This window comes from Amblyraja radiata, chromosome 21 (assembly GCF_010909765.2).
Source record: "Amblyraja radiata isolate CabotCenter1 chromosome 21, sAmbRad1.1.pri, whole genome shotgun sequence".
Classification (NCBI taxonomy): domain Eukaryota; kingdom Metazoa; phylum Chordata; class Chondrichthyes; order Rajiformes; family Rajidae; genus Amblyraja; species Amblyraja radiata.
This window is the reverse complement of record NC_045976.1, coordinates 36,300,410-36,318,603: the sequence shown is the minus strand read 5'-3', so window position 1 is coordinate 36,318,603 and position 18,194 is coordinate 36,300,410. Positions and strand designations below refer to the sequence as shown.

Genomic DNA, 18,194 nt, shown 5'->3' with positions numbered 1-18,194 from the left:
TGATAGTTCCTGCTTGATGGCACAAATCTCAGAACTATTCAACGTGAGGAAAGGAAATGTTTTAATGATATCCAGTGTGGCTTCATGCTTGCAGCATTCATATTTTTTTCATATGGTTATAGTCAGCAACTAGAAGTATGAAAATTCATGTTTTAATTGACTGCTGTCTTTTATTGGCAGGTCTCTGCAGTAGATTCTTTGGAGGGGCAGTTACTGCAAGTGGAAGGGCTGAGTGACCTACGCTTGGAGCTCCACAGCAAAAAAATGAACATGCACATGGTTCTGATTGATGAACTACACCGCCACTTGTATATTAAATCCACAAGCCGTGTTGGCAACAAAAACCGGGATAAGAACAGAACTGGGTCAGTATCAAATTATGTGATGTCATAGGGTCATATTTTTGGCATGGACATGGCTCGACCCACTGTGTACAAGTTAACCTTTTTGCCCATCCATACTAATCCCATTTGCCCACATTTGGACTACATACAGTATTTCTCTGTCTTGCTTATTTAAGTGTAATGTCAATAGTGTTCGGTTGTCTTATGTCCCAAAATGGAACAGAATTCTTAGCATAACAGACATGTAAACATAGTCTGTAAACACCATAATAAGCAGCAAATTGTTCAGTGTATATATTCAGTAAATATATATATACACTAGACTAAGTGGGACCCGTTGGGTCCCGGCTTCACACGGGAGGACTGGTCTCCCAAAACAATATTCCACCTCTCCACCAATTCCAATATTGCTGGCCAGTGGGGGTGGGGCTTTCTGGAGCACTAGCATGGTGTTGTGGGCTGAAGGGAGTGGTTTCCAGAGGGCTATTATGGACATTGTGGGCCGAATGGATTCTTGGGCTGGCAGCTCAGTCACTGAGACCACACACAGACACTCACACAGACGCAGACACTCACACAGACACAGACACTCACACAGACACATACACAGACACAGTGTGTCCAAATATTTGTTTTAGTGTCTCTCGGTGTGTCTTGTATGGTGAGGGGGGGAACCGTTTTCGGTCGCCTCCTTCACGGAGAGGCGACTTTTTCCATGTCACCTCCAACGCGGCCTAACACCATGGATTGGAGCAGCCTTTCCCGGAGTCAGGCCCGGAGATTCAGCAGCTGGCGCAAAGTTATCTTTTCATCACGGAGCGGGTGAGCCCTTGCCGGGGGTCGCCAGAAAGGAGTGCTCCGATCGCTGGCCCGCGGACTGTTACATCCTGAAGACGCGGTCTGCGGATCTTCTAGCCGCGGGCCCGGTGTCTGGAGCCTGTGATCCCTCATCAGGGATCCCTGGAGAAGGGCTTCGACCGCCGGCCTGTGGCCTACAACATCCTGAAGCCGCGGTCTCCGGTAACAAAAAGCCAATTCGGGACCTCCAAGCCGCGGAATGTGTTCGACCGTCCGGAGAGAGGGCTTGTACATCCGGCCGCCCGTAGCAGCGACTACGGAGGTTTATGGCCCCGACCACGGGTGAACAATGGAGGATGACTGACTGAACTTTGTGCCTTCCACCTCAGTGAAGATACTGTGGTGGATGTTTTTGTGTTAAATCTTATTGTGTGTTGTATGTTTTTTTTTAATTGTACCGCTGCTGGCAAATTAATTTCACTGCACTTATATGTGTATGTGACGAATAAAACTGATTATTGACTATAACTTATTGTATTTAATAAAAATCTGATTCGCTGACCAATTAGCATGGTACATTTTACTGCCTTAATCGTTACCAAATAGAATCAGACCTTTTTATAATATTTAAATTCATGAATATTAAGCTGTTTAATTCTGAGTAAAATTACTCATTACTTTGGATGTTAGTGCTTGAAGAGTAGAAGATGGCTCAGGAACTATAAATATATATTCATTATGGTGTCATTTTGTCGTTTTCATCAGTTCCCAAAATTAATGTCAGCGACAAATTTCATGAATATTATATGCTTCATAAAATAATCCATGTTTTCTCCAGCAAGTGCTTTCTATATGTAGTGTAAAAGATGCTGTACTTGCTGTGTTACCAGTTAACACAGGTCATTTACAAAAGCAGCGATGCATTCAATGGAAATAGCATGCAAAATTTAACAGGCCTTTAAGAATGTATATTGCACACATGCTTCAGAATTTATCTTTCACGACCTGCTTTGAACAGCAAAAATTGCTATTGTTCTTAACTATGACATACAGACATAACTTTCAACAATTCATTGCAAAGATGAAAAATGTGAACTAAGATTGATTCAAATACCTTTCATCAGGGGGACTAACACGAAGGAGCTGATTAAAGCACTTCTCAGTCAATATTTCAGACAACAAACTTTTTTTTGCTAAAATTAGTGGTAGATGTTATGTTCATTGGCAAGCTGATGAACAAATATTATTCTGAAAATTGGGAGAGTGTAAGACACCATTGATAGCTCAAAATAACTTTGACTTGATATTGCATTTACAGCTCGTTAATGAGTGATCAACTATTGATCCCATAAAGTTACAAGGATTGTGAGTAGTAGGAACTTGAACCACAGGGGCAATGTAGGAGTGAGGAAAATGCAACGAGGGAAGGGGCTGAGATAGCAGAAGTGAAGAAGAGGGAAGAGAAGATCCACATCAAGCCATTTCAGTCCTCCATCGTCAGTTTATCTTGATGGACAACAGTATAACAATGTTTTAATGTTTTTTTTTCATTGCTTCTTAACTTTTTCTAACCATAGCCATTACATCATTTTCTGAAAGCAAGAAGAAAGTTGAAAACAGTATCGTTTTGTCTGATCTCTTGGCATTCAAGTGAAGAACAGGTCAAACAGCAGCTCCATGATCATTCTTCTGAGGGAAATAATAAAACAGGGCCTCTTCTGTTGAAGCCTTTCTATATTTCCCTCTTGGACTGTTTGCTTTAAGTTCCTCTGTTCCCCAGTACCATCTGGATCTGCATAAGGTTATTGGAAAATTGAAGCCTAATTAGCCCTGCTGCCATGTCAGAAGCTTCAGGTAGGGCCAGAGGGATTTATCCCAGGGGACAGAATTGGCTGTTGTATATTACTAGTCCCATTGATGTTACATTTGGGCTCTCTCACGTTCTCATATTTTTAAATTCTTGTTTCTATTGATAGAGATGCATTTTTTTTCAAATGTAACTTAGAATTTGATGTACTCCACAAATAGGTTATTTGTTGAATATCTGCCATGGTGGCAGATTGAAACCCAATCTTAAATTGACGATCATTTTATTTCAGAACACAGTCCAAAATGAAAGTTTCCATGAACCCAAACCTACTGCATCTTATTAGATTCCCAAGTTAATTCACTCCGCAGATTCATTTCTTGTAACCTTCGACGTTAAAATGAGGTTTCTTAGGTTCATGAATAATCTAATCCAACTCAAAATTCCAGAAAACCATGAAAAATGAAACGTGTCACAAGTTGAATTGATTATACAAATTGAATATACAAAGACGTTATTAAGAAAATGTTATTTTAGGTTAAGAATGGATGGTTTCCGGAATAGCTATTGTTCAATTACATTTAATTTTAGGTGTATCACTCATTTTATTAGTTATCAAAGTAGAGCTTGGTTAGGCAGTATTAAATTCATTGATTTTTTAAATTTCTTGAATTGAAGTTCAACAGCACAGGAATGTATTCCTCGCATGATTTTTAATGTAATGATGGTGCCCAGTATTTTAGATTTTCTCATTATTCCAATTGCAGTGTATCACTTCACACTTTGTTATACTTAATTTCATTGGTCATTTTATTGACCTGTCTATGTCCTGTGGCCTCATTGTTACTATCCTCGTGTCTTCTACAAACATGTCCTGGATAAGTAAACCCAAGTCATTAATTGATATCAATGAGAATTCTTATGTTATTTCTGACCCTTGATGAAGCGCATTAATAACCTTGCTAATCTAGAAATCAATTACCCACACTACCCTCGGCTTTCTTATTCTCGGCCAATATTTCTACTTGCTGTTGCTGCTTGTTTTATGTCATGGACTTGTATTCTTATAAAAAATCTTATTACATAGTGCTTCATTGTGCACCTTTTTGAAAGCCCACATACAATGTGGCAGGCGACATGTACTGCCTTCATCAATCCTCACTGTTTCTTTATCAAGCTTGGTCCAATTGATGAAACCTTGTATGCCTTTAGCAAATTGGTACAGACTTTGTTTAATAGCCTCTTCCTTGTCTGGACTATTGTCTCCAAACGTTTCTCCCAGTTATGCTAGATGCTAGTTTTATCCGATTCAACAAGGATTTAATTATTTGCAGTATATTCAGCAATATTATTTACAACCATGTAGTTGCTTGGTGTTTAAAAGTGTTATTAAATAGTTTGAAATGAACAGTTTCAAACTTGATTCTTGAAGTCTGATCCATTTTTCATCATCGACTAGCAGCCTGAGGTAATCCTTCTCTGACAAGCGATGCAACCCTGCATTTTAATCCCCCCCCCCCCCCCACCCCCACAAAGGTGCCGGAGTCGCACACACAGCCAGTGGCAGATCTGCAGCGCCGCTGAAGGTAGGTTTTGTAACATCGCTACATTGTCCTTTATTTGTTGCAAAGCTGATTTGTCAGATCCCACTGATGTTCATTCTGGCATTGAATTGCTGCTCAAACAGAATTGACCATGACCATTGTGTGTTTGTTTCCAGTATCTTCTAACCTTAATTCTGGCCAGTCAGACAAAGCGAGCAGTGACATTATTAAGCAAAAAGCAAAGTGCTGGAATTCAGCAGGCTACGTTCTTCGAGACCTGACCCAGAAGAAGGGTTTCGACCCGAAACGTTGCCTATTTCCTTCACTCCATAGATGCTGCCTCACCCGCTGAGTTTCTCCAGCATTTTTGTCTATCTTCGATTTTCCAGCATCTGCAGTTCCTTGTTAAACATCTTAACCAAAAGACCATCTGTTCATTTTCATTCGCAGATACTACCTAGCCTGTTAAGTTCCTCCAGGTTTTTTTTTGCTCAAGGTTTTGGCATCTCCTGTCTCTTATGTCTCCAGTGACAAAATGTGTTGTTATTTTATTCTGTCTCTGTTGATTTAGGTCTTGTTGGCATGGTCAAACATTAGTACTGTTGTGTAATAATTATTTTTGAAATCCATCAAAATTGAAATGTTCAGGAAGATTGGCTGGATTTGGATGACGATATGTTGAATTTATGTATTAGGCTTATTTCTCTCTTTTGAAATGGTACATGACTTTCAGATTGATGCCAGCAGTTTCTGTTTTATTAAGCAAAATATCTGCATTTACATTGCTTGCTTGTGGTTAAATTGATATGTCATTTGTGTGAGGAAAAACATAAATAGGAACATTTTTTGTTTTTTTACAGCTTACTTGGGAAGGATATATCTCCTGCTCCTCTTATTGATATCAACTTTGTATCAAACTCACGGAAATTTATTGATAACTCACAGTACGGTGGTTCAGGAAGTATGGCAGGTGAGTACAGCAATTTCCAAAGATCTTTAATGCTGCCTGCATTTGACATGTTGCTCATGGGATAGTGCTTTAAGATTCATCTAATTGATCTCTATGGAGGAAAAAGCAAAGCGTTTGGTTAATTAACAGGGGAAAGCTGTGTTTGAGCATCTTAACATCATCTCTTAAAATACCTTGTATGGCATTTGATCTTTTTGTGAATTAAGTCAAGAAATTAGCAGTTTTATTATTTTTTTCATACGGCTAACAGAATTGGTGATAACTGGTGATAATTGGTGATAACTCACAAGGCTTCAATGTCAATGTCAATGTCAATCGGCAGTCATCTTGACTTGTGTTTTGCAGCATTGGACAGGCATGATCAGTGCACACTGCATACCTGACCACAAGTTTTTGTTTGTTTGTGCGCATTGATCACGTAATTTCATCACCAATGCCTGTAATGTTGGTGAAAAAATCCAATTCCACACAGAACTGGAACTGCAGCTTGTTTAGCAAAGTCCTATGAATTTAAAAAGTAGCTTCTCGTATTTCTCTGCCCACTCAGGGGAAATACAGAAATCTCAACCTGCTGAGTTACTCCAGCACTTTGTATCCTTTTGTGTGTTAACCAGCATCTGCAGTTTCTGTTGATTATATTGAATGCAGATTATATTGAGTTGGCAGTTGAGGCATTACCCTCTGGAAGATCTATGGAGCGAAGGAAATAGGCGACGTTTCGGGTCGAAACCCTTCTTCAGACCCGAAACGTCGCCTATTTCCTTCGGTCCATAGATGCTGCTGCACCCGCTGAGTTTCCCCAGCATTTTTGTGTACCGATCTTCCAGCATCTGCAGTTCCTTCTTGAACACCCTCTGGAAGATGCCTCTTTCAGGTGACAATACATGTCTTGATACTCCCTAAGAAGCTAAGGTGCTCCTCCAAACCCCCTAACATCCATTTGTCATCATGATAAAGGTCTTGGTTTCAATTGAAGCTGAAACATTGAGGTGACAATTGGGGCACTCACCACTTCTGTATGTGCTGATTCTCTTCAGTCTTTCATTGCCAAGTTCTATCTTGGCAGTGAAAGTTCCATCAAGCATATCACGAGTTCAGTATGCGAACCAGCTCAGAAAAATGGACTGGGCTTGTGAGGGATCTGGCGGTGACAGAAATCCTACCCTCCCATAACTCTTCTCCTGCGATCTGCTCCTTTAAGCATGCCTACCTTGGCCATTGTTCAGTTTGAATTCGTTAATCACTTATTTAATGCCAGCAAAGGTGTCGTGCATGGTTAGATGTGTTGTTCAGTATGTTTCTCTTAATGCATTAGAATTCAATTGGAGATCAAATCCAGCATGTCTCTCCCTATTTTTCTTTGTTTATTCCATAAATATGATGAACCTTGGGGTCATGAAATTCAGTTAATTTGATCCAGGTTCAGGTTGCTAGAAGGTTGGGATTCAAAGTAGGAGTGTATCCTGTTTAAAACCTAAGAAAGCAGGAAATGGCTGGGAGTCTCTTCTTGTTTTGCCTGCTGATATAGTGTCTTAACATGTATTTCACTGCACCTTGGTAATGTGACAAATAAAGTACCATTGTAATCATTACTATATGTAGTATCTGCTTGGGTGTGTGCAAGTTAACGCGAGGCTGTTCTACTGTGAATATATCTACCACCAACTTCCTTCCCATTCCCCACTCCCATCCCCCTGTCCACTCAATCCCAAGTGTCCAACTGAGCAAGAGATCTTGTTACCACCTAGGGTCTCACTAAGCTAAAAACCTATTTCCAATTCAACAGATACATTATTTACTGGATCACCAGATACTGATTTTGAATAGCATAGCACAAAACTGGTGTCTGAGAAAATTGGACTCAATGATTTGGCAATCATCCACCTCTGCCGAGCTACTAATCTGATGCAGACAAAACACCAGAAAGTGCTGTCTGTTACTGCAACAGTTGTGGGCAGTGGGACATGTAATGTGGCCCATTGTGCTGAATGCCATTAATTTGTGCCCCTTGATTGGAAAACAGACAACTGTGAGCCTGCAGCAAATTAGACACATACAAAATCTTTGTCTTTGTACAAAACAAAAGTCAACGTTGCCAGTAGTCAAACACAGAGCATAATTTGCAGTAATTACCAAATGAGGCTAGTTTTGTTTATTACCACACTCAAGGCAAGCTTTATGCGCATTTCATGCACAATTGCTTTTTTGCAAATTGGCAGAGAATTGGGTAAGGAAATAGTATTATTTCCAAAGTTAGCATTCATTGTTGATAAACAGATATTTCTCAGAGCGCTGGAGGATGAGAGGTGATCTTACAGACGTGTAGAAGATCATGAGAGGATTAGATAGGGTAAATACACATTTTATTACCCAGAGTAGCTGAATCAAGAACCAGAGGGCATATGTTTATGGTGAGGGGGAAAAAACGAAGAACCTGAAGGGCAACTTTTTAACATAATGGGTGGTAGGCAGATGGAACAAGTCTCCAGAGGAGGTACTTGAGGTAACTGCTATCACAATGTTTGAAAAACATTTGGTCAGGTACATGGATAGGATAGGTTTTGGAGGGAGCTGGGCCAAATGCAGGCAGGTTGAATGAATGTAGATGGGGCACGTTGGTCGGTGTGGGCAAGTTGGGCCAAAGGACCTATTTCTTCAGCCGATGACACAATGAGCTCATGAATGATTATCTCTGAAAATATTTATCAGATAAATATTGGTTGCATTTTTGTACCATGGGTAGACTTTGGCTTGTAATGATGTCTGCTTCAAGTTCATCAAGATCCTAGAACAATCCAGTCAAACAGCTTATTTAAAGTTGCTTTTGATTCTTTAACTGACCGTTTCATAAAGTTACTTAACAAACTTTCCAAGTTTAAATCTAAAACTTTTATTTTTACAGTAGTCTGGAATTAGCAGGTGGTTATCTGACAGGTTTCTTGAGATTTGCCGCTTGCTGAAGAGCGAGCAGTAAGTGCTTCCTAGATTTTCATGCCTGTTGATCCTAGAGGTCAACAGTGCACGTGTCTGACCTTGGGGCCCTGATGCTAAACTCAGCACTGCTTGCAAGGGTGTTTCGTTTGTTGCAAAGCTGCCAGGCTGAATTTACTTTGCATCTAGTTCCTTCCCACAACAGCAAGGAGACTTACTGTATGATAGCATAGGCCTTTAGAGAACCATATGCCAATCGATTGATGGAGGCCTGAGGGTTTGCCACCCTTTGACCGAGTCACCAAATAGTGCCCTGTTCAATTTTACCCTGCAGGAAGGTAGTTATGTTATCAGCAGGACCTTGAGATCCATGTACTGCAAAACGAATAGTTTGGTTGCAAGACCAGTGCACATGTTGACTACAAGGTTCAGACCAGAATTAGCTCTGTACAGCCCAACACTAATGCTCATCATAATTGCTCATTGGTATTCAGGTCTGTATTTTGTGATTGGCATCACAGAGATCAAAGACCTCAAGTATTAGAGCTCTACATTCCATAGTTAATGAGGTTGAGGAACAATGTATACTTCCAGCAAATAGGTTATCAGCTTTGAACATTTTTTGCAGCCATTTGGGAAATATAATTAGGAACTGCAATCCATAATTTTTTTTCATGTCGAGTGGTTTGCACCTTTTAAATAGGTTTATAATATTTGAAATTATTACACATTAACATGGATGATAAGTGTGTCATTTGAATATATAACAAACCAACGTTCAATTTTTCATGCTCGTTATTTGTCAATTTTTTAAAGGAAATATTAAAAACAGAATTTGTGGTCTATTGTTTTAACGTAAGCTCTTAGTTTTACATAAACCATTATCTGTTGCTAACCAGCTCAAGCAGTACCATGTGATTTGTGGTACAATATTATCAAGTTGCCTAAACTGTTATAATTTGCTCGTGTTCAGCAAGTAAATTATACATTTTTGGCTCACTTGTGACATATATTTTTTGGTAATTCTTTAACTAGTGGTAAAATATGGCATGACAAATGCAGTGATTTTCCTTGAAAAAGTAAAATAAGATGCAGCCAATTAATATACAGTACTTCTTGAAGTAGTAGATATATTACTGTATGTGACAACTTGTTCTCATTAATAAAAGTAACCATTTATAATAGACTCTCATTTTAAATGTGTTGTTTCTTGGACAGTAATTATAATTAGAAAAGCCCACCAGCCTGGAAATAATACATTGCTCTCTAAATGGACTGTACAAAAAGGGAGGGAATAAAACAACGTAATATCCTTTCCCATACATATTTATTTTTGCCAACAAACTGAAAAATGGAATATATGCAGCCACAAATTTGTGTAACATAATGTCACATCTCAGTTTGTTGTAATCAGAGATCAGATCCAGCAGTTTTAGTTATTTATAGTTATCAATATTCCTCTCGTGCAGAGCGATGTAAATCTGGAATTGGTCTGGGTCTGAAGTTCACAAGATGGTATTATTTTCAACGCATTTTAATTAATTCCATTCTACGGCAATATCTGCAGTTCCAGTTATAGTCATCTCTGGGGTGGGCAGGAAGTTGTCTTTAAAGTGACCATTTTATTTTTTTCCTTACTGAAGTACAAATGAAAGAGGCTAAGTGGTAACAAATCCAAAGGTGCAATCCTATTTGTGGATTTTGCAAATCAATATTCTTGGAGACATACAGCAATAGAAACAGGCTCTTTGGCCCAACTTGCCCATGCCGCACCAAGGTGCCCCATCTACACTAGTTTCACCTGCCCACTTTTGCCCCATACCCCTCTAAACTTCTCCTATCCTCCTATCCACTTACCTGTCCAAATGTATTTTAAATGTTGTTATATACCTGCCTCAACTACTCCCTCTGACATCTTGTTCCATTTTCTCACTACTCTCAATGTGAATAAGTTGCCCTTCAGGCTCCTATCAAATCTTTTCCCCCTCACCAAAAACCTATGTCCTTTGGTTCTTGATTCTTTACTGGAATAAAATGTACAAATTAACAGTAAGAGAAAATGCACTGGAAATACAAACCAAATTCAGGAACTAAGGTGTTAAATGGATTGAAATAGCACACAATTACTTGAGATAAGAACAGCTTCAGTTTCCCATTACTTTGTGTAATCTGTCGTGGTTTAGTCAGGTTTGACATATCTTTAAGTTAATAACCTTCTAAGTGATTTATATCAATTGATTAAATGTCAAGTCTTGGGCAAGCTCAGTCTGTATCGTGGTGGACCTCTGTCGTGGAAAAATAAAGGACAAACTTTGTAGATTTGTTATAGAATTGTATTCAATGGTTGATCAGAGGAAAAAAAGAGCCATTCTTCCACATTCTAATGTATTCCAGTGTCAATGAAATATAATAAATTTATTGGCATAGTAGCAATTGTATTGAAGTGCCTCAGTTGCTCCAATCCATATATAAAATTTAGGTGCTTCCTTTGTGGTATTACCAGATTATTAAATCTTGAAGATAAATAAAAGTATACCATCACATGAACAATGCCATATATGCAGCCTTTTGTATGGTGGATGGAACCCGATGTAATCACATCCCATCAACGGTGAATGCGATCCCACTGGCTCTCCACTCTGCTCTGGACCACTTGGACAACAAAAACTCGTATGTCAGGCTGTTATCCATTGATTACAGCTCAGCATTTAATACCATCATCCCCTCCAAGCTGGTTACCAAGCTCTCAGATCTGGGTCTCTGCACATCCCTCAGCAATTGGATCCTCAACTTCCTCATTCACAGACCACAGTCTGTCCGTATTGGTGGAAATGTGTCATCCTCGATAACAATCAGCACGGGAGCACCTCAAGGCTGTGTGCTCAGCCCCCTGCTGTACTCACTCTGTACTCATGACTGCGTAGCCGGACATAGTGCGAACTCCCTCAAGTTCGCCGACGACACCACTGTTGTGGGACGTATCACTGATGGGGACGAGTCAGAGTATAGAAGTGAGATCGACCGATTGACCAAATGGTGCCAGCACAATAACCTGGCTCTCAACACCAGCAAAACCAAGGAACTGATTGTGGACTTTGGAAGTGGTAGGATGGGGACCCACAGTCCCGTTTATATCATCGATGGTGGAAAGGGTCAAGAACTTCAAATTCCTGAGTGTGCATATTTCCGAAGATCTCTCCTGGTCCCAGAACACTGATGTAATTATAAAGAAAGCACATCAGCGCCTCTACTTCCTGAGAAGATTACGGAGAGTCGGTATGTCAAGGAGGACTCTCTCGAACTTCTACAGGTGCACAGTAGAGAGCATGCTGACCGGTTGCAACATGGCTTGGTTCGGCAACTTGAGCGTCCAGGAGCGGAAAAGGCTGCAAAAAGATGTAAACACTGCCCAGTCCATCATCGGCTCTGACCTCCCTACCATCGAGGGGATCTATCGCAGTTGCTGCCTCAAAAAGGTTGCCAACATCATCAAGAACCCACACCATCCTGGCCACACACTCATCTCTCCGCTGCCATCAGGTAGAAGGTACAGGAGCCTGAAATCTGCAACATCCAGGTTCAGGAACAGCTACTTCCCCACAGCCATAAGACTATTAAACACAATTTCAAACAAACTCTGAACTATAACAGCCTATTGCACTTTATCTGTTTATTTATGTGTGTGTGTATATATATATATATATATATATATATTCCATGGTATATGGACACACTGATCTGATCTGTATTTATGCCTACAATATTCTGTTGTGCTGCAGCAAGCAAGAATTTCATTGTCCTATCTGGGACACATGACAATAAACTCTCTTGACTTGATAAACTCTCTTGATTCAGCTGAAAGGTGCATGATTACTGGAATCTGAATAAAAAAGGTCAGACCAAAATATATTTATTGTTTTAGATTATGGTAATAATTGTGATGGGGTGGGAACTTCTCATGGTGGACACCACATCCATTGGTGATCTAATGTTGAACACTTGCATAAGATTAATGAATATTGAGTAGGTAAAATGGACAAAACCTTGACAAATCTGTCCTGATTGCAAAATTGTATAGAAATAGCAACTAGTTTTGTACTTGAATTAAATGTGAACACCAAAGTAATAAAGATAGAATATATTGTTGTGGTGCAACAGGACACTTGAGTTTGTGCTGAGAAACTTTAATTCATGTGATCACCACAAATTAGAAAAACAACTTCTGGAGCATGCATGTGCACATTAAACACATAAATCCAGAAACTGTCGATGATTCTTTGCTTTCCCACAGAGCCTCTACAGTATAATCTGCAGGAAACATGAACTGATGAGAACTTAAAATGTTCACAAAGTATTCTATCAAATATCTGAAAAATTGTGCATAGTTCCATGTCTTGTCGCTTAGTCTTTAACATTACATTGAACCATAATTGTTGATTAAAAACCCTTCCGACTCTAAATTGGGTGTATTGTCAGTTTTTTTTTTTTTTTTATATTTTATTTTATTAGAAGTAAGTACAGTCATATGGCACCAAAGTGCCTAATATATATTTTCATAATACATTTTATGTACAACTTCTTTTTTTTTTTTTGTTACACTGAAAAAAGATTAGAATAAGAAAAAGAAGTTAGATAGTAAAGGATAGAAAGATGTGAAATATATAGTGTGTGAAAAAAGAAAACGAGTAAATGAAAAAAGTTGAGAGAGAGAATAGAGAGAAGAAAAGAAAGAAAGAGGAGATCATTATTTATAGTCTTGACCAACCCTCGTCCAGTCCTGAAACAGTTATTTTTTACAATTGTGTTGCACCATATGATTCCAAAAAAACGACGAATGGAGACCAACTCGTTATGAATTGGTCTGATTTATCCATTAGGAGGAATCGCATTTCCTCAAGATGAGCGGTGTCCAACATACTTGCAATCCACATTTTAAGCGTTGGTATTGGGGTGTATTGTCAGTTTAATGATAAATATTTAAAATAACATAATCAATCTTTATTTTGTTAAATATTTTAATTTTTCACTTTCAACATTAATCTAATAGATAGTGGCAAGCAGCAAATAATCTGAAGGACAGGTGAAAATGATGTAATTGAAATGATTAGATTTTGGGGTGAGTTTATTGTGAGGTTAAACGTCATCTTACAATTGCAGTGCAATGCAAACAATTTTATACTGCCCTTGGAGGCGACAATGCACGAAAAATCGAATATATTTTTGAACTCTGAAATGAAAGCTATCTGAAGTTGGTGTGATCTGGATTTTTCTGAGTGCTCAAACTGAACCTGCTCCTTATCTATTAATCCTATCTTTTTGAGGGAGACGGCCCTAGGGTGGAGTGGCAGCAGAATCTCCAGCAATGTAATTAGTCCATGTTGGTGGGCAGAAAAACCTCAGATACAACGTGATAAACAACCCCCACAATGGTTCCCAATATGAGGGAAGGCACAATGTCCAGTCCCCATCCCATGTCCACCCATAGTCGAGCCTGTTGAGGCCTCCACAGTCGTCTTTATGGAGGCCCGATGTTCCAGGCCATTCTCGCCGGGTGATGGTGCTCCGGCGTCGGGAGAATCCTCTCAGCGGCATGGGAACCCTGGAACGGCCGCTTCCCTTACTGGAGACCGTGGCTTCCGAAGCCAACAAGGCCGCGCTGGATGGAGCTCCACCACTGGCGATCTCGGCAAGAGATCCCAGGCTCCCGATGTTTAAGTTCAGCACCGCCGCCCGCAACTGGCCGCTCCATAGTCCCGCAGCTCTGCGATGTTTCATCGGCTGTCTTCAGCTCACCGGAGCTCCTGCGCGGCGACCCGGGCAAGGCATCGCCCGCTCCGCAATAGCGCTCCAACGCTGTGCTGCCGCCGCCGAATCTGAGGTACTGGGCGGTCCCCTCAGGAAACGCCGCTCAAGGCCCGCTGGTAGGCCACGAGGACAGTTCGAAAGTGCAGCCCGGAGAAAAGCTGCCTCTCCGACCAGGTAGGGACCCTGAAATGTAGTTTCCCCCTTCCCACCCCCCACATAAAAAAGACTAGAACTCCAAAAACAAAACACTAAAACTCACTAAAAATAAAATAAAGAGTGAAAAGCGAACAGCTGCAGGCTGGACAGCCATACTGCACAGGACGGCGCCCACAAGGACCCATCTGTCAAACCTGTTAGAGTGTTTTAAAGCTTCTCACTATCCTTCAAATTCAGAGCGATTAAAACCTGATAAAACACAATGAGCAATTTAAAGGTTTTTAAACGATACAGATTAGAAAAATAATGATATCAACTATAAGTGTTGGGTAACATTTTTAGATAATTGCTAATATTAGAGATAAACAAATAATTTAAGAAAAAACTTCCCTTATTCGCACCCCTTTAACCTTGCTGTCCAACCATTCCTTTGCAAATGCATGAGCCTGGTGATCCAGAGACATTTAAAATAAATCTACTACTTTTATTGGTGTTCGCCAATGAAACTAATCAACAGGTTGACAAAAGGCTTTTATGAAGTGCATTTCATTGATTTTAATAGCAGATACCTGAATAGAGTATCAGATACGTGAAAATGCTTTCAACCACGTCACCCCACCACTAGGTGAGACTGATGTTCAAGTGCATCTATTCCGACCTTGTCGCACCTTTCTCCCCAGCAACCTCTGCATCCAACACATAGAAACATAGAAAATAGGTGAATGAGGAGGCTATTCGGCCCTTTGAGCTAGCACCGCCATTCATTGTGATCATGGCTGATCATCCACAATCAGTGACCCGTCCCTGCCTTCTCCCCATACCCCTTGATTCCGCTAGCCCCAAGAGCCCTATCTAACTCTTTAAAATTCATCCAGTGAATTGGACTCTACTGCCTTCTGTCGCAGAGAATTCCACAAATTCACAACTCTCTGGGTGAAAATGTTTTTTCTCATCTCAATTTTAAATGCCCTTCCCTTTATTCTTAGACTGTGACCCCTGGTTTTGGACTCCCCCAACATTGGGAACATTTTTATTGCATCAAGCTTATCCAGTCCTTTCATAATTTTATATGTTTCCATAAGAATCCCTCTCATCCTTCTAAACTCCATTGAATACAAGCCCAGTCTTTCCAATCTTTCCTCATATGACAGTCCTGCCAACCTGGGGATTAACCTTGTGAACCTACGCTGCACTCCTTCAATAGCAAGGATGTCCTTCCTCAAATTAGGAGACCAAAGCTGCACACAATATTCCAAGTGTAGTCTCACCAGGACCCTGTACAACTGCAGTAGGACCTCCTTGCTCACATTTATCTGCATTATACTTCATTTGCCGTGCATCTGCCCACTCACTCAACCTGTCCAAGTCATCCTGCAACCTCCAAGCATCGCAGTTCACACTGCCACCTAGCTTTGTGTCATCTGCAAATTTGCTAGTTTTACTTTTAATTCCATCATCTAAATTGTAAAGAGGTGTTATCGACACACTGTAACTTTACTTCATTTTATTCATACTGTAGCATTACAGAGAGCACTAGCTGTACGTGGTCTGTCACGGAAACTAGAGAGCGATATGTGGGTGGGGAGGTTGTAATTATACTTGTGATATGGGGAGTGGTTAGTAGTGATGAGGTAACTATATTAAAGGCACATGCATATCTCATCTACATCCTTCCCCTTGGAAACGAAAGGCAAACAAAGTAGTGACAGGGCGACCACGTCTCATGCGCTAGAAACGGTTAAGCAAAGTCGCCATAGCGGACAGGCGGCTTGACAACACGTCCCGACCGGGTTCGCATCTCGCCATCTTCCCTCCCTGCAGGAAGAAGTGGAACAGGTGCAGACGGCCGAACTGGAACGGGGGAGCTGGGAGGGGACGGAGAAGACAAGGGCAGAAAGGCAGGAGGGGATGCGGGGTCAGCAGCGGGCAGCGCGCGGGCAGGCGAGGGAGGACGAGCCGGAGGAGGATTGGACTGATAGAGCTGAGAGGGTAGAGACCGTGGCATGCGAGGAGCGGCGGGCAGAGCATCGCCTGGAGGCCGAAATTGCAGTGGGGGAGCAAAAGGATCCGCGGGCGGTGGTTGTGGCTCGTTGACGAGCCGCAGGTGTTGGCGGGACCGGCGGTAGACGGTTCCTGCATGGTCGACGAGATAGGACCTAGGCGACCCAGCAGAGGCGACGACGGTAGCGAGCCTGGAGTGACCGGAGGGGGTCTGCATGCGGACGACCTGACCGGGGAAAAGGCGCGGCAGGGGGCGGCAGGACTTGTCATGGGAGCGCTTCTGAACATAGCACTTAAGGGCAATGCGTTCCTGAACAGCAGCGGGCTTGAGGACAGAGGGGATGAGTGAGCGCTGGGCCACCGGGATCGGGGTTCTGGTAGTGCGAGACATGAGCCGCTGAGCAGGGGAGCCCATGGCAGGGTCACGGGATATGTTGCGAAGGTTAAGGAGGGCTAGGAAGAAGTCGGAGTTAGACAAGCGACATTGTTCCAGCAAGTTCTTTGCACTGCGGACGGCGCGCTCGGCCAGATCGTTGCTTTGCGGGTACTCAGGGCTGCTGGTGAAGTGGCGGAAGTTCCAGTTGGTAGCGATAGCCCTAAACTCGGAGCACGTGAATTGGCTGCCGTTGTCCGACTGCAGGCTGGCCGGGGTGCCAAAGGTAGAGAAATGGCGGCGCAGCTTATCGACAACGGCCGAAGAGGGGAGGGAGTGCAGCTGGTCAACCTCGAACCAGTTGGAGTAGGAGTCGACAAGTACCAGGAAGTGTTTGCCTCGCCACTCGAAAATGTCAGTGGCAACCGCCATCCAGGGCAGTTCGGGTGCAGCCTGCTGCAGAAGCGGCTGTCGTTGCTGGTGGGGGGCGAGACTGTTGCAGGTGGAACACGAGGAGACCCTCTCCCGGATGTATTGAGCCATACCAGGCCAGTAGAACTGGCTCTGGGCGTGAGACAAGGTGGCTTCGGCCCCAGGATGACCGCGGTGAGCGGCCTGAAAATAGTGGTCGTGCAGCGCAGCAGGCACAACAACCTTGTGTCCTTTCACAACCACGCCGTCGTGTAGTACGAGCTCATCACGGACCAGGAAGTAGGGCACGGCGCCAGCCGGCAAAGCGGAACGACGGTCGGGCCAGTCCTGCTGGATGATGGCAGCAAGCTGTTGCAGGGCAGGATCATCGGCAGTGTGCTCGACCAGGGACTTCATCTGCTGTGAGGGGACAATATTCACATTGAGCACCATCAGGTCAGACATTTCATAGGGGTGGCGATCGGTGGATGTTAGCGGGGCGCGGGATAGCGTGTCGGCCACGAACATTTCTTTGCCCTTACGATAAACAACTTTGAAAGTGAAGCGCTGGAACGTTTAAAACGTTCTAAAATGCAGTTAGAGGGAATGTCGCAAATCGCGGTAAACTTAGCCAATAAACATACCGGGTCCCGAGCAGATTCACCCGCAGCGTAGACGAAGAAGTCTGACCGAGCCAGGGCATCGGGACCAGCCAGGTTGAGAAGCAGAGAAGCTTTGACTTCTGGGGTGGCGGCAGGATGAGCGATTGTGACATAGTGGTCGAAGTCACGTCTAAAGACATCCCATCGATGGGCAATGTCTGAATCGAAAACGAGCACATCGGGTTTGCGGCAAGAAGTGGCCATAACGAGGAAATAAGAGGGGGGGTGACAGAAAACTGGGGCAAAATTAAATAAACAACCGATAAACGGGAGGCGCAAGGGTAAGAGGTATGACACCATGTAAAGAGGTGTTATCGACACACTGTAACTTTACTTCATTTTATTCATACTGTAGCATTACAGAGAGCACTAGCTGTACGTGGTCTGTCACG

At 42.3% G+C, this 18,194-nt stretch overlaps 1 protein-coding gene across 2 annotated transcripts in view; it reads left to right on the top strand.

The window, feature by feature from the left end:
- The window catches only part of exoc4 (exocyst complex component 4), a 402,169-nt gene that overhangs the window by 30,529 nt on the left and 353,446 nt on the right, over nt 1-18,194 (top strand). For both annotated transcript variants that reach the window (XM_033040092.1, XM_033040093.1), the window contains exons 3-4: nt 181-365; nt 5,354-5,463. In XM_033040092.1, coding sequence (XP_032895983.1) covers nt 181-365; nt 5,354-5,463 — 295 coding nt within the window. The remainder of the gene's footprint in view (nt 1-180; nt 366-5,353; nt 5,464-18,194) is intronic.